The 18798-nt window shown below is 34.9% G+C and overlaps 2 protein-coding genes and 1 pseudogene across 2 annotated transcripts; 1 reads left to right on the forward strand and 2 right to left on the reverse strand.

The window, feature by feature from the left end:
- The first annotated feature begins 9199 nt into the window (after positions 1 to 9199).
- On the forward strand, positions 9200 to 10512 carry LOC110637517 (rust resistance kinase Lr10-like). The gene has a single exon (XM_021787657.2). It carries the CDS (start codon positions 9273 to 9275, stop codon positions 10329 to 10331), a length of 1059 nt encoding a protein of 352 aa, XP_021643349.1. The 5' UTR covers positions 9200 to 9272; the 3' UTR covers positions 10332 to 10512.
- Positions 10513 to 11077: 565 nt separating this feature from the next.
- LOC131175448 (rust resistance kinase Lr10-like) lies at positions 11078 to 13682 on the reverse strand. The gene is made up of 3 exons (XM_058139808.1): positions 12879 to 13682; positions 12501 to 12527; positions 11078 to 12415 (listed from the first exon to the last, which is right to left on the reverse strand). Exons 1-3 carry the CDS (start codon positions 13528 to 13530, stop codon positions 11304 to 11306), a joined length of 1791 nt encoding a protein of 596 aa, XP_057995791.1. The 5' UTR covers positions 13531 to 13682; the 3' UTR covers positions 11078 to 11303.
- A 1743-nt stretch (positions 13683 to 15425) lies between these two features.
- On the reverse strand, positions 15426 to 18392 carry LOC110637503 (rust resistance kinase Lr10-like; annotated as a pseudogene).
- Positions 18393 to 18798: the final 406 nt, after the last annotated feature.

An 18798-nucleotide genomic window follows, 5' to 3' on the forward strand; every position in this document is an offset into this window, starting at 1 on the left:
GCATGAAATCTCCAATGTTAGGATAGGCATGATCATTCACAGAGCGGTTGTTATTGTTGTTGTTGTTGTCAGCCATTTCTTCTTGTAATTGCTCTTGCTCTTGTGCTCTTTCTTGTTGTTGTTGAGCTTTAATTTCAGCTTTTCTCCTCTTAGATTCTGCTCTTAAAGCTTTTGCTGTCTTCTCTATTTCTGGGTCAAAGAATAGATTGATTTCTTCACTTTTTGTCCTTCTCATAAAATAAAGCACCTGAAAAACAAAAAATAAACAAATTCTCAAAGTAAAATGGTAAAAAGAAAATAAAATAAAATGCCCAAATTAACCAAACAAACAATTGTTCAATATCAAACAAAAATCAAATCCTGAACGCGCTAAAAACTTGATGTGACTTATCCGCAAGTATACGGTCGTCTCAAGTAATAAAGTGATGAATCAAGTATCGTTCCCACGAGGATTTGCTGTTTGATTACTAAACTATGAATGAAGCGATTATTTGGGCTAATGATTAATGAATAAATGGTAAATGTAAATGAGCAAGGTAAATTGATTAATCTAATTGAAATGGGTAAAGAGCAAACAAATAATCTTTAATTCTAGTTCGCAATTAAACTAAAATTAACAATGGGTAATTTAAACGAAAGTCTAATTATGGTAAAAGTGATTCCAGAGTTGGGGGTTTATGCATAAATTAATTGGGATTTGTCTTGGGCATTCTAATTTTTAGGGAAAAATAGAGTTTGAAGGAAATTGATTCTAAATCCCTTTAATATCTTTTTCAAGCATATCAAAGTGTGTTCTAAAATAACCAAACCTACTTTCGTATGTATTTGATTACTTTAAAACCCATTAAGTTTTGTAACCAATAATTAATTCCTCTTAAAGTCCTAGTTTATTTCTAAATCTAGGTGATTTTAAGTTCCAATCCTTGATTAACTATCAATGACTTTCACCTTTCGGTCCTTCAATCAAAGATTAACACAATACCCAATGGGTACCAACATTAGGCAAGTAAATCAAGCACACAAGGAAGGAATCAAAACTCATATTTATGTAAAATAAGGAAATACCCAATCCAAATCCACAAATTAATCTAAAACATATTTCCCAACTCTGAAATCCAAAGAAATTACTCACTCATGATGGTATTTACAAGAAATATAGATGGAAGAATAAAGAAAAACATGATAAAAGGACTGAAATGGGAAAACCCAGGTGGAAGAACCAAGGTCTCTGGTTTCTGGAGCTCAAAACTCGTGCAGCAGCTCCTCTTCCTAGAGAATGGCGTCTTCTCTCCCTCTTTCTATATATTTTTCTTTCCTTTTTTGTTTTCCCTTCCTTCCTCTTGTGGCAAAAATAAGGAAATGATGAATTTATATGGTCCCTAAAAGTTACCCTAAAAGTAAATAAAAGACAAGGAGTGGATAGGAAATGAGGTGTAAAATTATCCAAGTCAGCAGCACTATTCACGTTCTGGGCATTCTGCTTAGGGTTCGGCTTAACCCTAAGCAGCTTCTTAGCAAATTTAGCCTCTGGTCGCACTGTCTGCTTAAGGTTAAGCAGACCTTCAGCAAATCTCGGCAGACTTATAGTAAAATGGACTTTTCTGCTCATGCTTGACTTGTGTTGCACCTTAAGCATTGCCGCTTTACCCTAAGCATGACCTTAAGCAAGGTCTCAAGCAAATTTCGGCTGGTTTGCTCTTTCAAGGCTTGATTTCTTCAACTTTCCTCCATGCTTAAAGGATTCCAAATTCCTTCAAATCACTTCCTAATGCACTCATTGATCCTTGATTTGCCACAAAATCCTATCAAAAACAACAAAATTAGGAAAATCAAATATAAAGTATTTAAATTTAACAAATAAGCTAAAATAAAGCTAAAAACATAAAATATACTAAAATATAAGGGCAAAATGGATGCAAAACTACCCTAAAATGTCTATATGAAATGAGTGTAACAGTACAAAAATGTATAGGGGGCTAAAGGAGCATTACTGGTGGATGGGTATGAAGAGAGATGTGGTAGAGTTTGTGTCCAAATGCCTAACTTGTCAGCAAGTAAAGACAGAGCATCAAGTACCCACTGGGTTGTTACATCCACTACCAGTGCCGGAATGGAAATGGGAAAGAATAACAATGGATTTTGTAATGGGACTTCCGCGGACACAGAAGAGTCATGATGCAGTATGGGTCATTATCGATAGACTGACTAAGTCTGCTAATTTTCTGCCAGTCCGGATGGACTACAGTTTGGACAGATTGGCCAGGTTGTACATTGATGAGATTGTGAGACTGCATGGAGTGCCAGTATCCATTGTATCATACAGAGATCCTAGGTTCACTTCTAGATTCTGGGGTAGTCTTCAAAGAGCCCTAGGAACTAGATTGAACTTCAGTACTGCATTCCACCCACAAACAGATGGCCAGTCTGAGAGGGTAATTCAGATCTTGGAGGACATGCTACGGGCTTGTGTGATTGAGTTTGAGGGTAGTTGGGATACACACTTGCCTTTGATTGAGTTTGCTTACAACAACAGCTACCAATCAAGCATTGGGATGCCTCCATATGAAGCTTTGTATGGCAGGAAATGTAGAACCCCGTTGTGTTGGGATGACGTGGGTGAAAGAAAAATGATTGGACCTGAAATTGTTCAACAGACTGAAGAGAAAATCAAGGTGATCAGGGGTCGACTTAAAACTACATCAGACCATCAAAAGTCCTATGTTGATTTGACAAGAAGGGATATTGAGTATGTAGTGGGTGAAAAAGTTTTCCTCAAGGTTTCTCCTTGGAAGAGGATTATGAGATTCGACAGAAAGGGAAAACTAAGTCCTCGTTTTATCGGCCCATATGAGGTTCTAGAAAGAGTGGGTCCTTTGCATATCGTTTGGCACTACCTCCAGAGTTGGAGAAGATACATAATGTCTTCCTTGTGTCTATGTTGAGGAGGTACCGATCAGACCCATCTTATGTACTACCAGTAGAAGAAGTAGAAGTGAATCCAGACCTCACATATGAAGAAGAACCCATAAAGATTCTGGCTTATGAGGTGAAGCGGTTACGGAATAAACAGATACCGTTGGTAAAAGTGCTGTGGAACCATCATTCGGGCCAAGAAGCTACTTGGGAACGAGAGGAGGACATGAGAAGACAACACCCACAGCTGTTCAGAGATTGATACCAGGTAAAAATTTCGAGACGAAATTTATTTAAGGGGGAGAGAATTGTAACACCCCCGTTGCATAGCCTGGTATATTTCACTGTTCCGGTAACCGGTGTCGGTCCGGACAATTAATGGGATTAGGGCCACACTTAAGACAATTTGAGAAGCCATAAACACAAATAATTAGTAATGTTTAATTAGTTAACTATAAATAAGAAAAACAGAACATAAGAGGTTAAACGAGCTGAGAGTCACAGCGATGAGTGACCTCCTCGGGAACTACTGCAAAGTCATTTTAAACTAAAATTTCGAACCATAAAAAGTGACACTGCGGTCCTTAGGACCCTTATGAACACAGTGGAAAAGAGAAAATCATGAAAAAGAACTATTAAGCCAGTCAAATAATTAGGTCAGGGAGCCGGAAGAAATATTAGATTATTTGTAAACCGGGATGAACCGGCGAGGGGCAATTTGGTCAATTGACCCCGAGAGCTGATTCCTGACCTAACTGTCAAATAAAATCGGAGAAAAGAAAATTTCGGAATCGAGAATTAAATTAAAGAATTGATAGAAAAATAAAAAAAAAAGAAAGAAAAATCAAAAAGTAAAAAGGTGATGACATCATGCATGACCTCATGCATGATGTCATAAAAGAATTAATTAAATATTTATTAAATTAGATTTTTATGGTCTTCCAAAGCAAAATAAATAAAAGGAAATAAAAGAAAAAAAAATTAGAAAAATCCTTCATCTTCTCCCTTCATTGTACCGCCCCACTTTCCTCCATAAGTCCTCCATGAGAGCTTTTTCTTTAAGCTTACACTAAGCTTAATTTTTCCTTACCCAACCTTAATAACTCCCTTAAATATCTCACTAGAACTTGTAATCTCAACTTGAGAAGAGGATTTCAAGAAGAAAGAGGAGTTAAAGATAGTGATTTGAAGCTTTAAGTGAGGTTAGTATATCAAACTCCTTATTTTTCCATTTACATGCATAACTAGTGGTTGAAATGAGCTTAGAACTTGATTTAAATGAAATAAAAATGGGGGAAGAACCAAACTGAATTTTCGAGCAGCTTGAGAGGAGTATGATTTGCATGAATATGATACATTTGAATGAGTTTAGAAACCTTCCTTAGTTGAATGATTAGTATTAAAACCATTAAGTGTGATTAATTGCAACAAAGTAGTGAAATTGATGAGTTAGGGTTTTGAATGCTAGGGTTTGTGAACCAAATTTTGGAGAAATGCACAAATGATGACTTTGGTCTATTGTGAGATGAAAAATGGTCAATAATGACCAAAAGAGATGTGTGGGAATTGTTGGAATGAAAACCAAATTCGTAGGTCAATTGGTCATGCTCCTGGTAGCTTGACCAAACCCACTTTGAAGGACCAAAACTCAAATTTTACAAGTCTAATTGATATGCCACTAATTGGGGATGAAAATAGACATAAAATAGCACAATTTTCATTAAGGAACCATGGCCAAAAATTGACCAAAACTTGGTGAAACAATTGACCAAAGTGAAATGAGAGCAGGCTGCCACTGCACCAAACTGACCAAATGTAACTGTTCATTTGGTCATAACTCGAGTTAGACAGGTCAAATTGACCTGAAATTTGGCCAGGGGTTAGAGGAGATATAGATCTAAAACTTTCATGAAGAACATCACCCCAAATTATACCATTAACCAATTCAAATTATTGAGCAAAATTGAGTTACCAAACCTGCAACTCTGCAGATTTTCATTTGAGCAGTAATGTTTGGATGGCTATTACTCTCTCTAAAAACTCAGATTTAGGCGATTCTTGAACTGATGGAAACCTAAGACATAGTAGAACATTTCATATGAAGAAAGTTAGACCAAATTATGAACTTAACTTAATCAAATTACTGACCAAAGTTGGATCAAAATCTGCCAGAACCCAAAATCTCAGCATGAACAGTGCATGTAAACAGTAAACTTATTTTGGCCATAACTTGAACTAAAAAACTCCGATTGAGGTGATCCAAAAATGAGAATACACTTAAGATGATAAGGAACATTTTCTATGAAGGAAGTTTTGTCAAATTCCAACAGTAGACCGACCAATGGAACAGTGCAACTAAGTGCACCAAAATCGAAAATTGGCAATTTTGCCAAAATGACCTAAGCTTTGAGAAAATGACCAAAACCAACAAGTTTGGTGACCAAAATGTGGTATGTGGGTGAAGGTAGAGTTCCCATACCTATTAATCCTTAAAAAGTCAACAATTTGACTTGAATAGTGTAGTGAATAGTAACCCGAAACACAAAAACTTTGAGAACATCGAATTTAACGCAATAGAGCTAGTTAAAGTGAAGTTAAATTTATTTTTGGACTTATGCTAAGTTATGGTATTGAAACACTATGAAATTGTGTGTTTCAGCTGAAAAAGACTTGGAAGCTCGGAGAGACTGAATCAAGGCCTAGAGGCGACTCCAGTCAGGTTTGTGCGCAATAAATTTATGTAATTGTTTTCCAATTGAAAATTTGAGTTGCTATACTTTATGAAATCGCTGTATTATTTATGAATTGTGTTGCCACTTTTTAACTACAAAAATGACTTTGAAAATTGTTTGGGATCTCTCATAAATTATTGAAAATAATTATTTTAAATTGATTTTGGATTCACACTTAGCATGACAGTATCACATTTCCTCCTTCATTTATGGGGTTGAGATCGTTTATTTTCCTCCCTCTCTGGCTTGCCAGTTGAGGTTGTAGATCGGATGAGTACTCATTAGCTAGCTAGCCACCTCCCTCATTGATTTCGATTAATGGGGTTGTAGATTGCTTTGTCGTGGTGTACAACGCGGCATTGATCAGAAATTTTGTGTCATGGCTTAAGTTGTGTATGATTTTGGCAACACTGTGTTTATGAAATTGTTTGACTAAACTGTGTTTAATATATTATTTGACAAAATGAGTTGTTATGAGCTTTGATATTTGTGAAATGTGATTGTGAAGTATTCAAATTATGTTTCATCAATAAATGATTTATGTATCGCATTTTAAATTTTTATTGTGCACCACTGAGTATGTTTATACTCAGCGATAGTTTATCTTATCATGCAGATAAGAGCAAGGAGAAAGCAGCAGAGTGAGCTGTGGGATTGACAAGAACTTCTTGATCCCTTTTGTACGGGTATTGTTTTATACCCTTATGGTTATTTTGATGTAAATACTGTAATGTCATAAGTATCAATGTAAATTGAGCAGTTGTAAATAAATTGTAATAATATATATATATATATATATATATATATATATATATATATATATATATATATATATATATTGATTTTCTTCTGTAAATTTAATATTTGTACATATGAGTTTACTACTTTATGTTTTTTTAATGAAGATATTAAATATTTTGAGATGAGAAATCTTGATTTGTATAAATTATTTGAAGTGCCTTGTATTGAGTTGATTTGAGAATTATTGGTGGTTGGGAGTTGTGAAATATTTTTGGAAGTGCTTTTTTACAGGTATTTGAAGAACTGGTTTCTCAAAATACAGAGGGAACTCTGTCAAAATTTTTATAAAATTTGCGACAAAATTTAAATGGACAAAAATTTTTACTAGTCCTTAAGCTTTGAATAAATGGTTTTTAATTCTCACTAAAATGCTCACCACTTCCAAAATGTAAGAAAATTGTTTTAAAATCCCTTGTAGGGTACTTAATGAGTTATCGGTAGGTGAAGTTCGGTAGTTCATTAAGTATTCTACGGGATCATGTTATGCCTTACGGAGGGGTAAGGTGTGACAAGGGGGCCGCCACTGTCGATGCTCAGACCCCTTATCGTGAATCGATAGAGGTGCCGAGCTCTCCTCCCCGACCTCAAGAGCAACCAATCCCTGAGGTAGAAGTCATCCCCCCGGCTCCTCAACAAATCGAGCTTCCACCTCCCCCTCCTCCTCCGAGCTCTTCCAATGTAGAAGGGGAGTCATCTGGTCCCACGGTCAGGACACTTTCCCGGGGTGCACAACTTCTGATCCAATTATTAGAAAGGAACCGCTCTACTAGGGGGAATCCCGGCTTGGCCAAAGTAATGGGAGCTTCTATTTGCTTCCAAGAAGACCGGAACCGGTTGGCAGAGGAGAGCTTGGATGATATCTTGGAATGAGCTTAGGCTTAGAGGCCATCGCAAACCAGCATATTCTCAGAGAGAAAGCCCACGGCTTGAAGAAAGAGATCCTTAAGGCGGTCCAAGATGCCTCTACTGCATAAGCTCAGCTCTCCTCTGCTAACGAGTACATCGCCAGAATGGAGGATCAGAAGAAGCGTTATGAGGAGAGGATCGTTGAAGTGGAATGGGAACTCAAAGACTCTTAAGCTGGTTGGTCTGCCGATCTCACTCGTTATGCTGAAGACCTTCGGGCAAAGGAGGAAGAGCTCCGAGCCAAGGATGAGGAGCTTCAAGCTAAGGAAGAGGAGAGCACTACGAAGGAGGCCGGGGCTTATGTGAACGCCCATAATGACCTTATGGCCGAGCTGAAGAAATGATATCCTGAAGAGGACTTCTCCTGGATGAACGAGCTCGCCCCAGAGGCCAAAGATGAAAGCGAGGAGGAGCCCAAGGGAGATAGAGAGGGTGAGCGAAATGTTGATGTAGAGCAGGCTGGGGGTGATCCTCCAGCTGAATGACTTGTACTTTATTTTGAAATGAAATGGAATCCCTTTTGCTCAATTTCTTGATGAGATCGGAAAGTATCCAAATTGTATGAGTGCTTGATTGTTTGAACATATTAGAATATCAAACTTAAAAGCGATTATTAATCTAAGTATAAGAGATCAGAAAAATATTGTAAGCATGAGATTGGCCTCAGGCGGGACCAAACACCGGGTAGAACTTTAGATCATTAAAATTGAGAACTTGATTTGAATACTTTAGATCGGAAACACCATTAAGTCGGACTGAAACCTTAACTTTATTAAATGATTTTCCACAATATTTATAAAGGAGAGATCGGAAATAAGACCGGATGGCACGGAGACCTGATATTGGTTTGATTTCCTTTGACGAGAGATCGGAAATGAGATTGGATGGCATGGGGACCTGATATTGGTGTGATCTCCTTTGTTGAGAGATCGGAAAGCATTCGATTAGATGCAGGATCGGTTTATTTCCTAATCAAGTTACTTGTAACCGAAGAATGTCAGTTGGGGGTCGACTTTCAAAGTTCATTGACTTCGGTGATCGGCCAAAATATGGTATCGACATTCCTTTGCATCACTTAATTTTTCTTCCTATGGTTTGGGTGTGATATTTTTTCAATTTCCATAATTTGAGTGTGGAATTTATTGAAAACTCCATTTAATCTTCAACTTCTATTTTTCTTAAATTTCTTTTTAAATCAATCTTTACATAACAAAAAAATAAAAATTAATTCAATAGAAAAATCAAATTTAAACTAATTAATCTAAGAAATGCTTATAAAAATTAATTAAGAGACAAAAATATAAAATTAACATAAATAAAAAACTATAAAAAAATTATAGATCATAAGTATTTTTGAAATAGAATTATATATATATATATATATATATATATATATATATATATATTTTTTTTTTTTTTTTTTTTTTTTTCTTAGCGCTTTCAATTTAATTCAATTTCCCCATTTCGCTGATATTATGCATTTCTTACACATTCAGAGTTCGAGTGGTACATTTTCCTGGCCTCTTGTGAGTATTTCGTCTCTTTTACTTGATCACATTTACAATTTATTGCAATAATATGCTTATTGAAATGATTAATTTTATTTTCCTTTTTGCAGATATTATTAAACTTCTATTAATCGTCGGTAAGATCACCAGCATGTCCTTTCTCATTTTAGCAATGATTCAGTTATTTGGAATTACGATCGAAAATTATGTATTAATATAAAAAATTTCAAATGACACGTGATCAACAAATTCAAAGAAGCCTAAAGGGTTTCGCTCTAAATTGTTAGAATTGTTATTTTGCCCAAGTAATAGATTACATTTGCGCTTTGTTTATGCAGCATTAAAATGTCTAAGTGCCACGGCATGCATAGCTACATTCTTAATTACAAAATGGCGAAGGAGACATTTATCAATGTATGATACAATTGAAGAATTCCTCCGAAGTCACAATAACCTCATGCCTATCATGTATTCTTATTCAGACATCAAGAAGATGACTGGAGGTTTCAAAGATAAATTGGGTGAGGGAGGCTACGGTTCAGTATACAAAGGAAAGCTTGCAAGTGGCAGAATTGTGGCAATAAAGATACTGGGCAAGTCAAAAGCCAATGGACAAGAATTTATCAATGAAGTTGCTACAATTGGGAGAATTCATCACACTAACATAGTGCAACTTATTGGATTTTGTGCTGAAAGATCTAAGCGTGCCCTCGTTTATGAATTTATGTGCAGTGGATCTCTTGAGAAATACATTTTTTCACAAAAGCAAGACGTTGCTTTGAGTTGTGAAAAAATATATGAAATTTCTTTGGATATTGCTCGAGGAATTGAATATCTTCACAGAAGCTGTAGTGTACAAATTTTGCATTTTGACATCAAACCTCACAATATTCTCCTCGATGAAAAGTTCAAAGCTAAAGTGTCAGATTTTGGACTCGCAAAACTATATCCTACAGAAAATAGTATAGTGTCTCTCCTAGCACCAAGAGGAACAATGGGTTACATGGCTCCAGAATTATTCTACAAGAACATTGGAGGGGTATCTTACAAAGCTGATGTTTATAGTTTTGGAATGTTGTTGATGGAAATGGTTGGTAGAAGGAAGAATTTGAATGCATTTGCAGATCATTCAAGCCAAATTTATTTCCCCTCATGGGTTTATGACCAATTTAGCGAAGGAAAAGACATAGAAATTGAAGATGCAACAGAGGAGGAAAAGAAATTAACCAAGAAAATGATGATAGTAGCATTATGGTCCATACAAATGAGGCCTAGTGATCGTCCCTCGATGAACAAAATTGTAGAGATGCTCGAAGGAGAAGTTGAATCATTGCATATGCCTCCCAAACCTTTTCTATCTCCACAAGAGCTGCATCAACTGGATGTTGGAATCAACATGAAAGCACCAGCATTACCAAACTCATCAAATGATAGAACAGATTCTGAAAATTCAGTTGCAAGTCCAACCTGAGTGATCTTACATCAGAGGAGTGCCCTTATTATCTGAGAAGTGCAATTTAGGCAGTTACTCATTTCCTGAATATAATATGATATAGATCCCTTGTGGTTTAGCCTAGTATTCAATGCTATATACATGCCACTTGTTCTGATAGAAGCGTAAAATGTTGAGTACATCTTCCAATGAAATAAGAAAATGTTTTGCAGTACATGTTCATGGAGGGCTTCTTTTTCTCCTCTTCTCTCTGTATTTCTATTCTTTTTCTCCTCTTCTCTCTGTATTTCTATTCTTTTTCCTTCTGAACAAGAGTTTTTTTTACCATTATTTTAATTCAATTCTTCCTCTTACCAACATTCAGACCTTGGTTGGTTCAATTCTATTGTAAAATTCATTTAATTTGCAAATGAATTCCAGATAGAATTCATTTATAAATAAATTTCTTTGTTTGGTATATTTTATATTAAATATGAAATTCTTTTCAAATGAAATAAATTTTGTATTTGAAATAAATAAAATAAAATAAAATAAAATGATATATAATAAGAGGATAATTTTATCATTTGAAATATATATAATTTTAAATTTAGAATTTATTTGCAAATTATATTAATTTAATGAAATTTGATTTAATTATAATAAATTCTATAGAATTGATTATTAAAAATTTTAAATGAATTTTCATTTAAACCAAACATAAAAATTTTAAATTTACAAATGAATTTTATAAAATTTATTTATACTAACCACTACGTGAAAGATACTAATACAATTTTATGCGATTGTATTTCATTATGCTTAATTACATCCTACTAAACAAACGTACATCAACACAGGAAGCTTAATAATCTTGCACCCTACTAAGCTTACATTATACAGAAACCTTAATAACCTTTCCTAAACAAGCATATAGTAGACAAATGGAGAACATCTATAACAGCAACCACAATTTGCTCAAGATACAGGACAACAACAACGAGATTTTGATCACTCCACTTCAGTGATGACTTCTAACTCTTGGTACAGACGTTTCCCACGCATGCCTGCATCAGTCTTCATTGGACCTCCAGAGGCGAAAGGATTAGGCGGCATTGTTAATTCATCTCCTCCTTCCAACATTTGAACAACAACTTTCATCGAGGGACGATCTGCAGGATACCATTGAATGCACCATAATCCAACAACTGTGAGTTTCTTTGCAATTTTAGCATCTCCTTCTTCCTCAATCCGGATTCTTAGCTCCTGTCCTTGATCCAAATGATTATATATCCACTCTGGGAAGAAGACTTGGCTAGTTTTCTCCACATTAACATCGATGTTTTTCCTTCCTCCAACCATTTCTAGCAGCAGCATTCCAAAGCTATAAACGTCTGACTTATAGGAAACATTCCCAAAATTTCTAGAGAACACTTCAGGTGCAATATAGCCCATAGTCCCCCTTGCTGCAGTCATTGATACAGCACTTTGATCCTTGGAACATAGCTTTGCCAAGCCAAAATCAGAAATTTTTGGATTGAAGTTGTCATCTAACAAAATATTATGAGGCTTGATATCGAAATGGAGAATTCGCTGATCACACCCCTGGTGAAGATATTCAATCCCCTTGGCAACCCCAACAGCAATATCTTGCAGCTTCTCCCAGCCAAGGGAACGGTTGTTACCATCATCCGAAAATATGAATTTCTCTAGCGATTCATTTGGTAAGAACTCATAAACCAAAGCTCTTCTGAATCCATCAGCACAGAATCCAACCAAGCGAACAACATTAACATGGTGGATTCTTCCCATTGTTCCCACTTCATTAATAAACTCTTCTCCATTCCCCATCGAACTGTTGAGGATCTTCACAGCCACCAGAATCTCAGTAGAAAGCTTTCCCTTGAACACTGTGCCATATGCTCCCTGGCCCAACTTGTCCTTAAATTGGTTTGTAATCCCCTTTAGATCAGCATAGGAGTATCTTGTGGGCTTGAGAGCTTTGTAATCTTCCAAAAATTTCTCTATCCTGGCTTGGTTTTCCTTTTCTTTTCTATTAGTATTGTAAATATGACAGAGTGCTGCGGACAATAGTAGCAGCATAAACGAACCTAGGACTATACCTGCATATAAAACATAAAGGTATGAGCCCCCTTCATCTTCTAGATAATCAATATGATTTATTTTCACTTTGGATTGGAAACTCACCTGCAATCCGTACCCTGGTCAAGATACCTGCGAAACATGAATGTAAATAATATCATTAGCATGACTACGGTTCGCCTTAATGCTAAATGCAACAACTAGAACTGATGCAGATCTTCGTTACGAAGTTTACAGATATACCAAACTTTTTGGGTTATTCTAATACTTAAGCTCTCTTTTATTTTCCAGTTGATTAATAAATGAACGACAGAATTTCTTAAGACTACAAAAAGTAAAGCATTAGATAAAGAGTTTCAATTGCAAAATATAAAGTATAAAGTAAAGCACAAATCCTATGAAAACCCAAAGTAAATACTAGAATTCTTTTGTTTAGCTCGTGTGAGTAGAGATCTTTCCAAGATTGCGAAGCTAAAACCATACCTGATGTTTTGGGCAAGTCGAAACATGCAAGGTTACTATTCTTCCAGCCACAATGTTTACCTTGCTTTTCACAGAATTTACACGTTGGTACGGACCAATTCAAATGAATAATATTCCTGTTATCGAACATTTCATTTGGAACCGATGAAACATTATACATCTTGGTGCAAGATGTCAGAGGCAACTCATCAATTGTATCATAAGATTTGAAGGCATAAACTTTATTGCCGGCAGGACCTCCGAGGCAAGTCAATGGTTCTCCTAAATCTCTCTTTGACACTGGACAACTGAACAAGGCATAATCATTTGTCTCTGCAGCAAATTGGAAATTAGAATTATAAAGATTGAGGTCTCCAGCCTTCCTTGGCAGACAGCCATCTGGGTCAGATGCAAATAACACCTGGTTTACATAATCAATTCTTTGGACGTAGAGTTTCACAGAATTTGGCAGTTGCAGCTCTGCATGTTTCCCCTCTTTGCAAGATAAATCAAACCCATGATGATAGCCACACTCCTCTGGCTGTTTTTCTATTAGCAGGAATGGGAATCGAATGACTAGGCCTCGGCCACACCTTTCTTCCAGGCATTTATTAAATTCTACTCCTTGCACTACCAGGCCTAACATGAACAGGCAAAATAATGAGAAGTTCATTTTCGAGGAGTAACTGATATGTAAAGCACTAGTGCTTCCAGGATGGATTTCTTCAGATTTCAAGAATCACTTCTTTGTGTGCAGGGAAGGAGCTAAGTGATTTATCTTGTTTTGGTTGACTGACTTTTGTAGGAGAATCAGCGTGGAAAAATAAAGCATTGTGGTAAGACAGATGAATGGTTATTGAACCCTCCTGGAAGTAGCCAAGAAGCAGTGTGCGTTGACTTCAGCATTGAAAAACAGAAGTCCAGCATTTACCCATTGTGGGGGTCTAATTGATGCAAATCCACTGGCCTGTGGTCATGTGAGCAATACCATTAATCTAGCCCAACCCAAACACGGACAAGAAACTACCAACAACCAGGACTAGACTGCAAACATCCAACAGCAAAAGACCACCCGTAAAATGGATGCCCAACCCAACCTTAAAATGGAGATTACTAATGGGCCTAATAACCTGGACCTGTTAACTGCGAGAAAAGGTTCCACCGTATGATGCGCGATAGCGATTTTGACCACCTTTCATTTGCGAATTGCGCGCGAGGGCCTCTTTCCTCCGGCGATCACACCCCACCAAAAGAATGACTCAGAAAATTGTATGGATTTTTGGACAAGGGAGACTTTACGAGTTAGACAGGTGGCCTTTAGTTCACGTATTGAAAATGAAAGTCAATATTAGAATTGAAATGGAGTGTAATCAGAAACATAATGATAAAATTTTACTTATGGTTAATTTATTGTGGAATTGAAATTCAATTTTTTTTATGTGTTTGATTTATATATCTAAGATGATAAATTGAAATTAAATTTATTTTTGTATTTAATAAAAATTAATTTAAAATTACTTTTTTATATTTATATTTTTTAATTTTAATAAATTATATGAAAATATAAAAAATAGTTTTTACATTATATTATGTTTATATATTTAATTATTTTAATTTTAATTTTAATTTTAAGTTTTAATTAATTATGTGAAAATATAAAATATTATTTTAAATTTTTTATTTTAATTATTAATATAAATATATAAAAATTGAAACATCTTAATAATTATAAGAGTGAAATATATGTATATTAAAGCTAAGTCTTAAAAAAAGTTTCATGAGAATGCTACATGAACTAATAAACATGCTTAAAAAATTATTATGTGGTATCTTTTTTATTTTTATTTTTAAATTTATCTATAAAAATTAGCTTATCATATTAAATATTAATTTTTATCTAAATATTTTTAAGTTTCAACTATTAAAATCTTATATCAACTATTAAAATCTAAAATTATTTTTAGAACATTTTTATGAATTTTAAAATTTCTTAAGTTTACAAATTCAAAACATTATAAAAATATATTTATTATATTATACATCTTTAAAATAAATTATTTTTTATTAAATTTTTAGTTACATTAAAAAATATTTATTTTTAAAAAAATTATATATACAATTATTTGCTAAAAAGTTATTTAAGAAATTTATATATATATATATATATATATATATATATATATATATATATATATATATATATATATATATATATATATTAATTTAAAATATAAAATTTTAATAATGATATTTCAAAAATTATCAAGTGACATATTTTTTTTATTTTTTTATTCTTTTATTAATATATATTAAATAATTAAAAGATAAATAAAAAAATTTATTAGTCAACTTATTTATTTATTAAATTTGAAAAAAGTAAGGTTAATTAAAATTTTATTATTGTTAAAATTTTATAATATAATTATGAAAATATAAATATAGCAAAATATAAAATAAATTATGATTAATTTGCAAGATAATCATTTCCATTCATTTAATCACGCATAAAGAGGAGGGTGAACCTAGTGGTGCCAAAATTTGATTGATAGAGATGATGTGATCTTATGATCACTCCGTTTCAGATATAATTGCCAACTCCTGGTGAAGATGCTTGTCAGCCCTTGTTGTAGGACCTCTAGAGGCAAAAGGGTTAGGAGGCATTGCTAATTTGTCTACGTCTCCTTCCAGCATCTGATCTACACTTTTCATTGATGGGCGATCAACGGGGTGCCACTGAATGCACCAAAGTCCTACAATTGTAAGATTCTTGGCAATTTCTGCATCTCGCTCTTTCTTGATTCGGATTCTTAACTCTTCTCCTTGATCTAAACGCCTGTATGCCAATTCTGGGAAGCAAACCTGGCTAGTGTTCTCTACTGTAGAATTTGGATTTTTTCTCCTTCCAACCATTTCTAGCAACACCATTCCAAAACTATAAACATCTGACTTGTAAGATACGTTTCCAAAGTTCCTAGAGAACACTTCAGGTGCTATGTAGCCCATTGTCCCCCTAGCTGTAGTCATTGAAACAGTACTCTGATCCTTGGGGCACAATTTGTCCAGGCCAAAATCAGAAATTTTAGTATTGAAATTATTGTCTAACAAGATATCATGAGGCTTGATGTCGAAATATAGGATTCTGTGATCACATCCTTGGTGAAGATACTCAATTCCTTTAGCTATGCCAAGAGCAATATCTTGAAGCTTCTCCCAACTAAGAGGAAGATTCTTACCAAGATCTGAAGATATAAAATTTTCCAGAGATTCATTTGGTAGATACTCATAAACTAGAGCTCTCCTAAATCCATCTGCACGGTAGCCAATCAATCGTACCACATTGACATGGTGGATTCTTCCCATTGTTGCTACTTCATTAATGAATTCTTCCCATTTCCTGTTGACTTGTTAAGTATCTTTACGGCCACAAAGATCTCTTCAGAATGTTTCCCTTTAAACACTGTTCCATATGCTCCCTCCCCCAACTTTTCCACGAAGTGATTTGTAATCCTCTTTATATCTGCATATGAATACCTTGAGGGCTTGAGAGCCTTGTAATCCTGCAAATATTTTCAATTCTGGCTTGATTTTCTTCTTGTGCTTTGTGAGAGCTGTAGATACGGTAGAGGGCAAACGCCATTATTACTAGAAGGAGCAAACCTAGGGTTAAACCTATGTGAAAAACATTCAATCAAGAATCAATTTCTGTGCAAGATAATAGACGGCAAAGTCTACAATGCCAACTGTAAAGACAAATCACCCGTGGCCAGTAACTTTGTTTTGATGCCTGTAGAAGATAATAATGTCATTAGTTTGCTATGTACTTGGCATTTGATAAAATCATGATTTACTGCTTCTGTAGATTGTTCTCGTTTTAAATATGAATGCCCATATATGATCCCAAGTACAAATAACAACTTCTAAAGAGGTTTGCCTGACTGCTAAATGTACAGATTTTCTTCAATTATGATGACTGAGGCTTCATAGAATTTACAAGTTTTAAATATCGAGGTACTTACTATATAATAGAGCTGAATGGCGAAAAATGATCTATATAGCTGATTCCAAGTAGTTTGAGATCAAAGCTTAGTTATTGTTGTTGTGTGATAACTGCTGCTGAGCTTTCTGGGAAACTTGTGTACAAAATGTTTTTCATTCAGGTGCTTATAACCTTTAGGAGGAGTGAACTAGTCTGTATACCATAAACAGCAGCAACCTTTCTATATATTGCCACTGATATTTAACCATCATTACTAATTAACTGTCACTGGAATTCTATTTTCAAGCCAGTGAACCCAACTAGAATCAAATTATTTCACCAAGGACTTAGAATTGGACATGTGGAAATAAACTCATATATGGGTACAAATGCATTAATGAAATAATTATATGTGTTTGTGAAGAGCTATGCTCTGCTAAAGTAGAAGGGGGTGAGGAGAGAGTATAAAATGGAAGGTTAAGAAAGGGTAAGGAGGGGGAAGGGTAAGAAGGGTTATAATAAAAAAAAAAATTATGTTTGGAAGAAAGTGAATTAATGAAAAGGTAAAGAGAGGTAATGTATATTTTTATATTTAGGAAGATGTGAATGAGGGATAAACTTAAAGGGTGTAGAAATGAAAGTAATTATAATTCTCACCCCCCTCTTTACACCTCAACTTGGAGTGCAAAACAAATTGATATTTGAGGAATAAAGGAGAGGAAGACTTACATTTACTTATCCTTAACCTCCGTTAATTTACTCCCTTCTTAGACAAAACTCATTTACCCCTCCTTACCTTTATTTACCTCTCTTTTACCCTCATCCAAACAGACCCTTTGGTTTTAGGCTTGTGGAAACATTCAGTTTGAGGTGTAGTGCTGTAATTGCTGTTATTCTTCAATCCACAGCACTTGCTTTGTGTTTCACAAAACCTACATGTTGGCTGAGACCAATTTAAGTGTAGAAAATTGCCTGCACTAATCATCTTTCCTGGAACTGATGAAATGTTAAACATCTTGGTGCGATATGCCGGGGATACAAGACTAATGGGATAACCAGAAGTGAAAGCAAAAATATCATAGCCAGGACCACTGAGGCAAGGCATCTGCAGCTGTAAATTCCTATCAATCGACGAACAATTGAAGAGGACATAATCGTACCGAGACTCATCTCTAAATTGGAAAGGAAAGGCAGATAAATTAAAGTTTAGGAGCTGTCTTGGAAGACAGTTATCTGGGTCAGAGGTGAAAATCAACTGAGATGCATAATCAATTCCATCAACATAGAGCTTCACTGAAGTTGGCCGCTCAAGCAATGTATGATGCTTCTTGCAAGATAGATCAAAACCAGGATAACCACAGTAATCTGGCTGTTTGTCCTTGAGTCGAAATGGAAATCGAATGACCGGTCCATGTATCCCACACCTTGATTCTTTGCACTCATTAAGGCCTCCTCCACGGTTTACAAGCACCAGCATGAACAAACAAAAGAAAGATACATTTCCAAACATCAATTCGTTTGAGGTTCACTATCTTAAAGTTATTGGGCATTGGTTGTCACTTTGGTCGGTTGAATTAGAATTGAAGCACTAATATTTTATTAACAGTCCATTAATGCAGACCATGTGAAAGAATCAAATTTGTCATCTAGTACAATGGGCCATGTAAGTATGAGTCTTTGTTCTTATCCCTGCAGAGGGAAAGACAATTGCCCAGTTTCTGCATTATTGCTTGTCCATTTCTTGCAAGGTCAGACAGCTGCACCTGTACTCTTCATATATATATATAGCGGACTATTATATAAATTTAATCATGATTTGGAATATAATTAGCGAAAACAATTGGCTGCTCTGCTTTGGCCACCTGATTCTCTCATCTATTTATTAGAGTTAGTATGAATTTTCTTCCTTTTAATGTCTAAATTATACTCATTATAATATATATTGCATAAAGTGCTTTTAATTTA

Source organism: Hevea brasiliensis, chromosome 17 (genome assembly GCF_030052815.1).
Source record: "Hevea brasiliensis isolate MT/VB/25A 57/8 chromosome 17, ASM3005281v1, whole genome shotgun sequence".
NCBI lineage: Eukaryota > Viridiplantae > Streptophyta > Magnoliopsida > Malpighiales > Euphorbiaceae > Hevea > Hevea brasiliensis.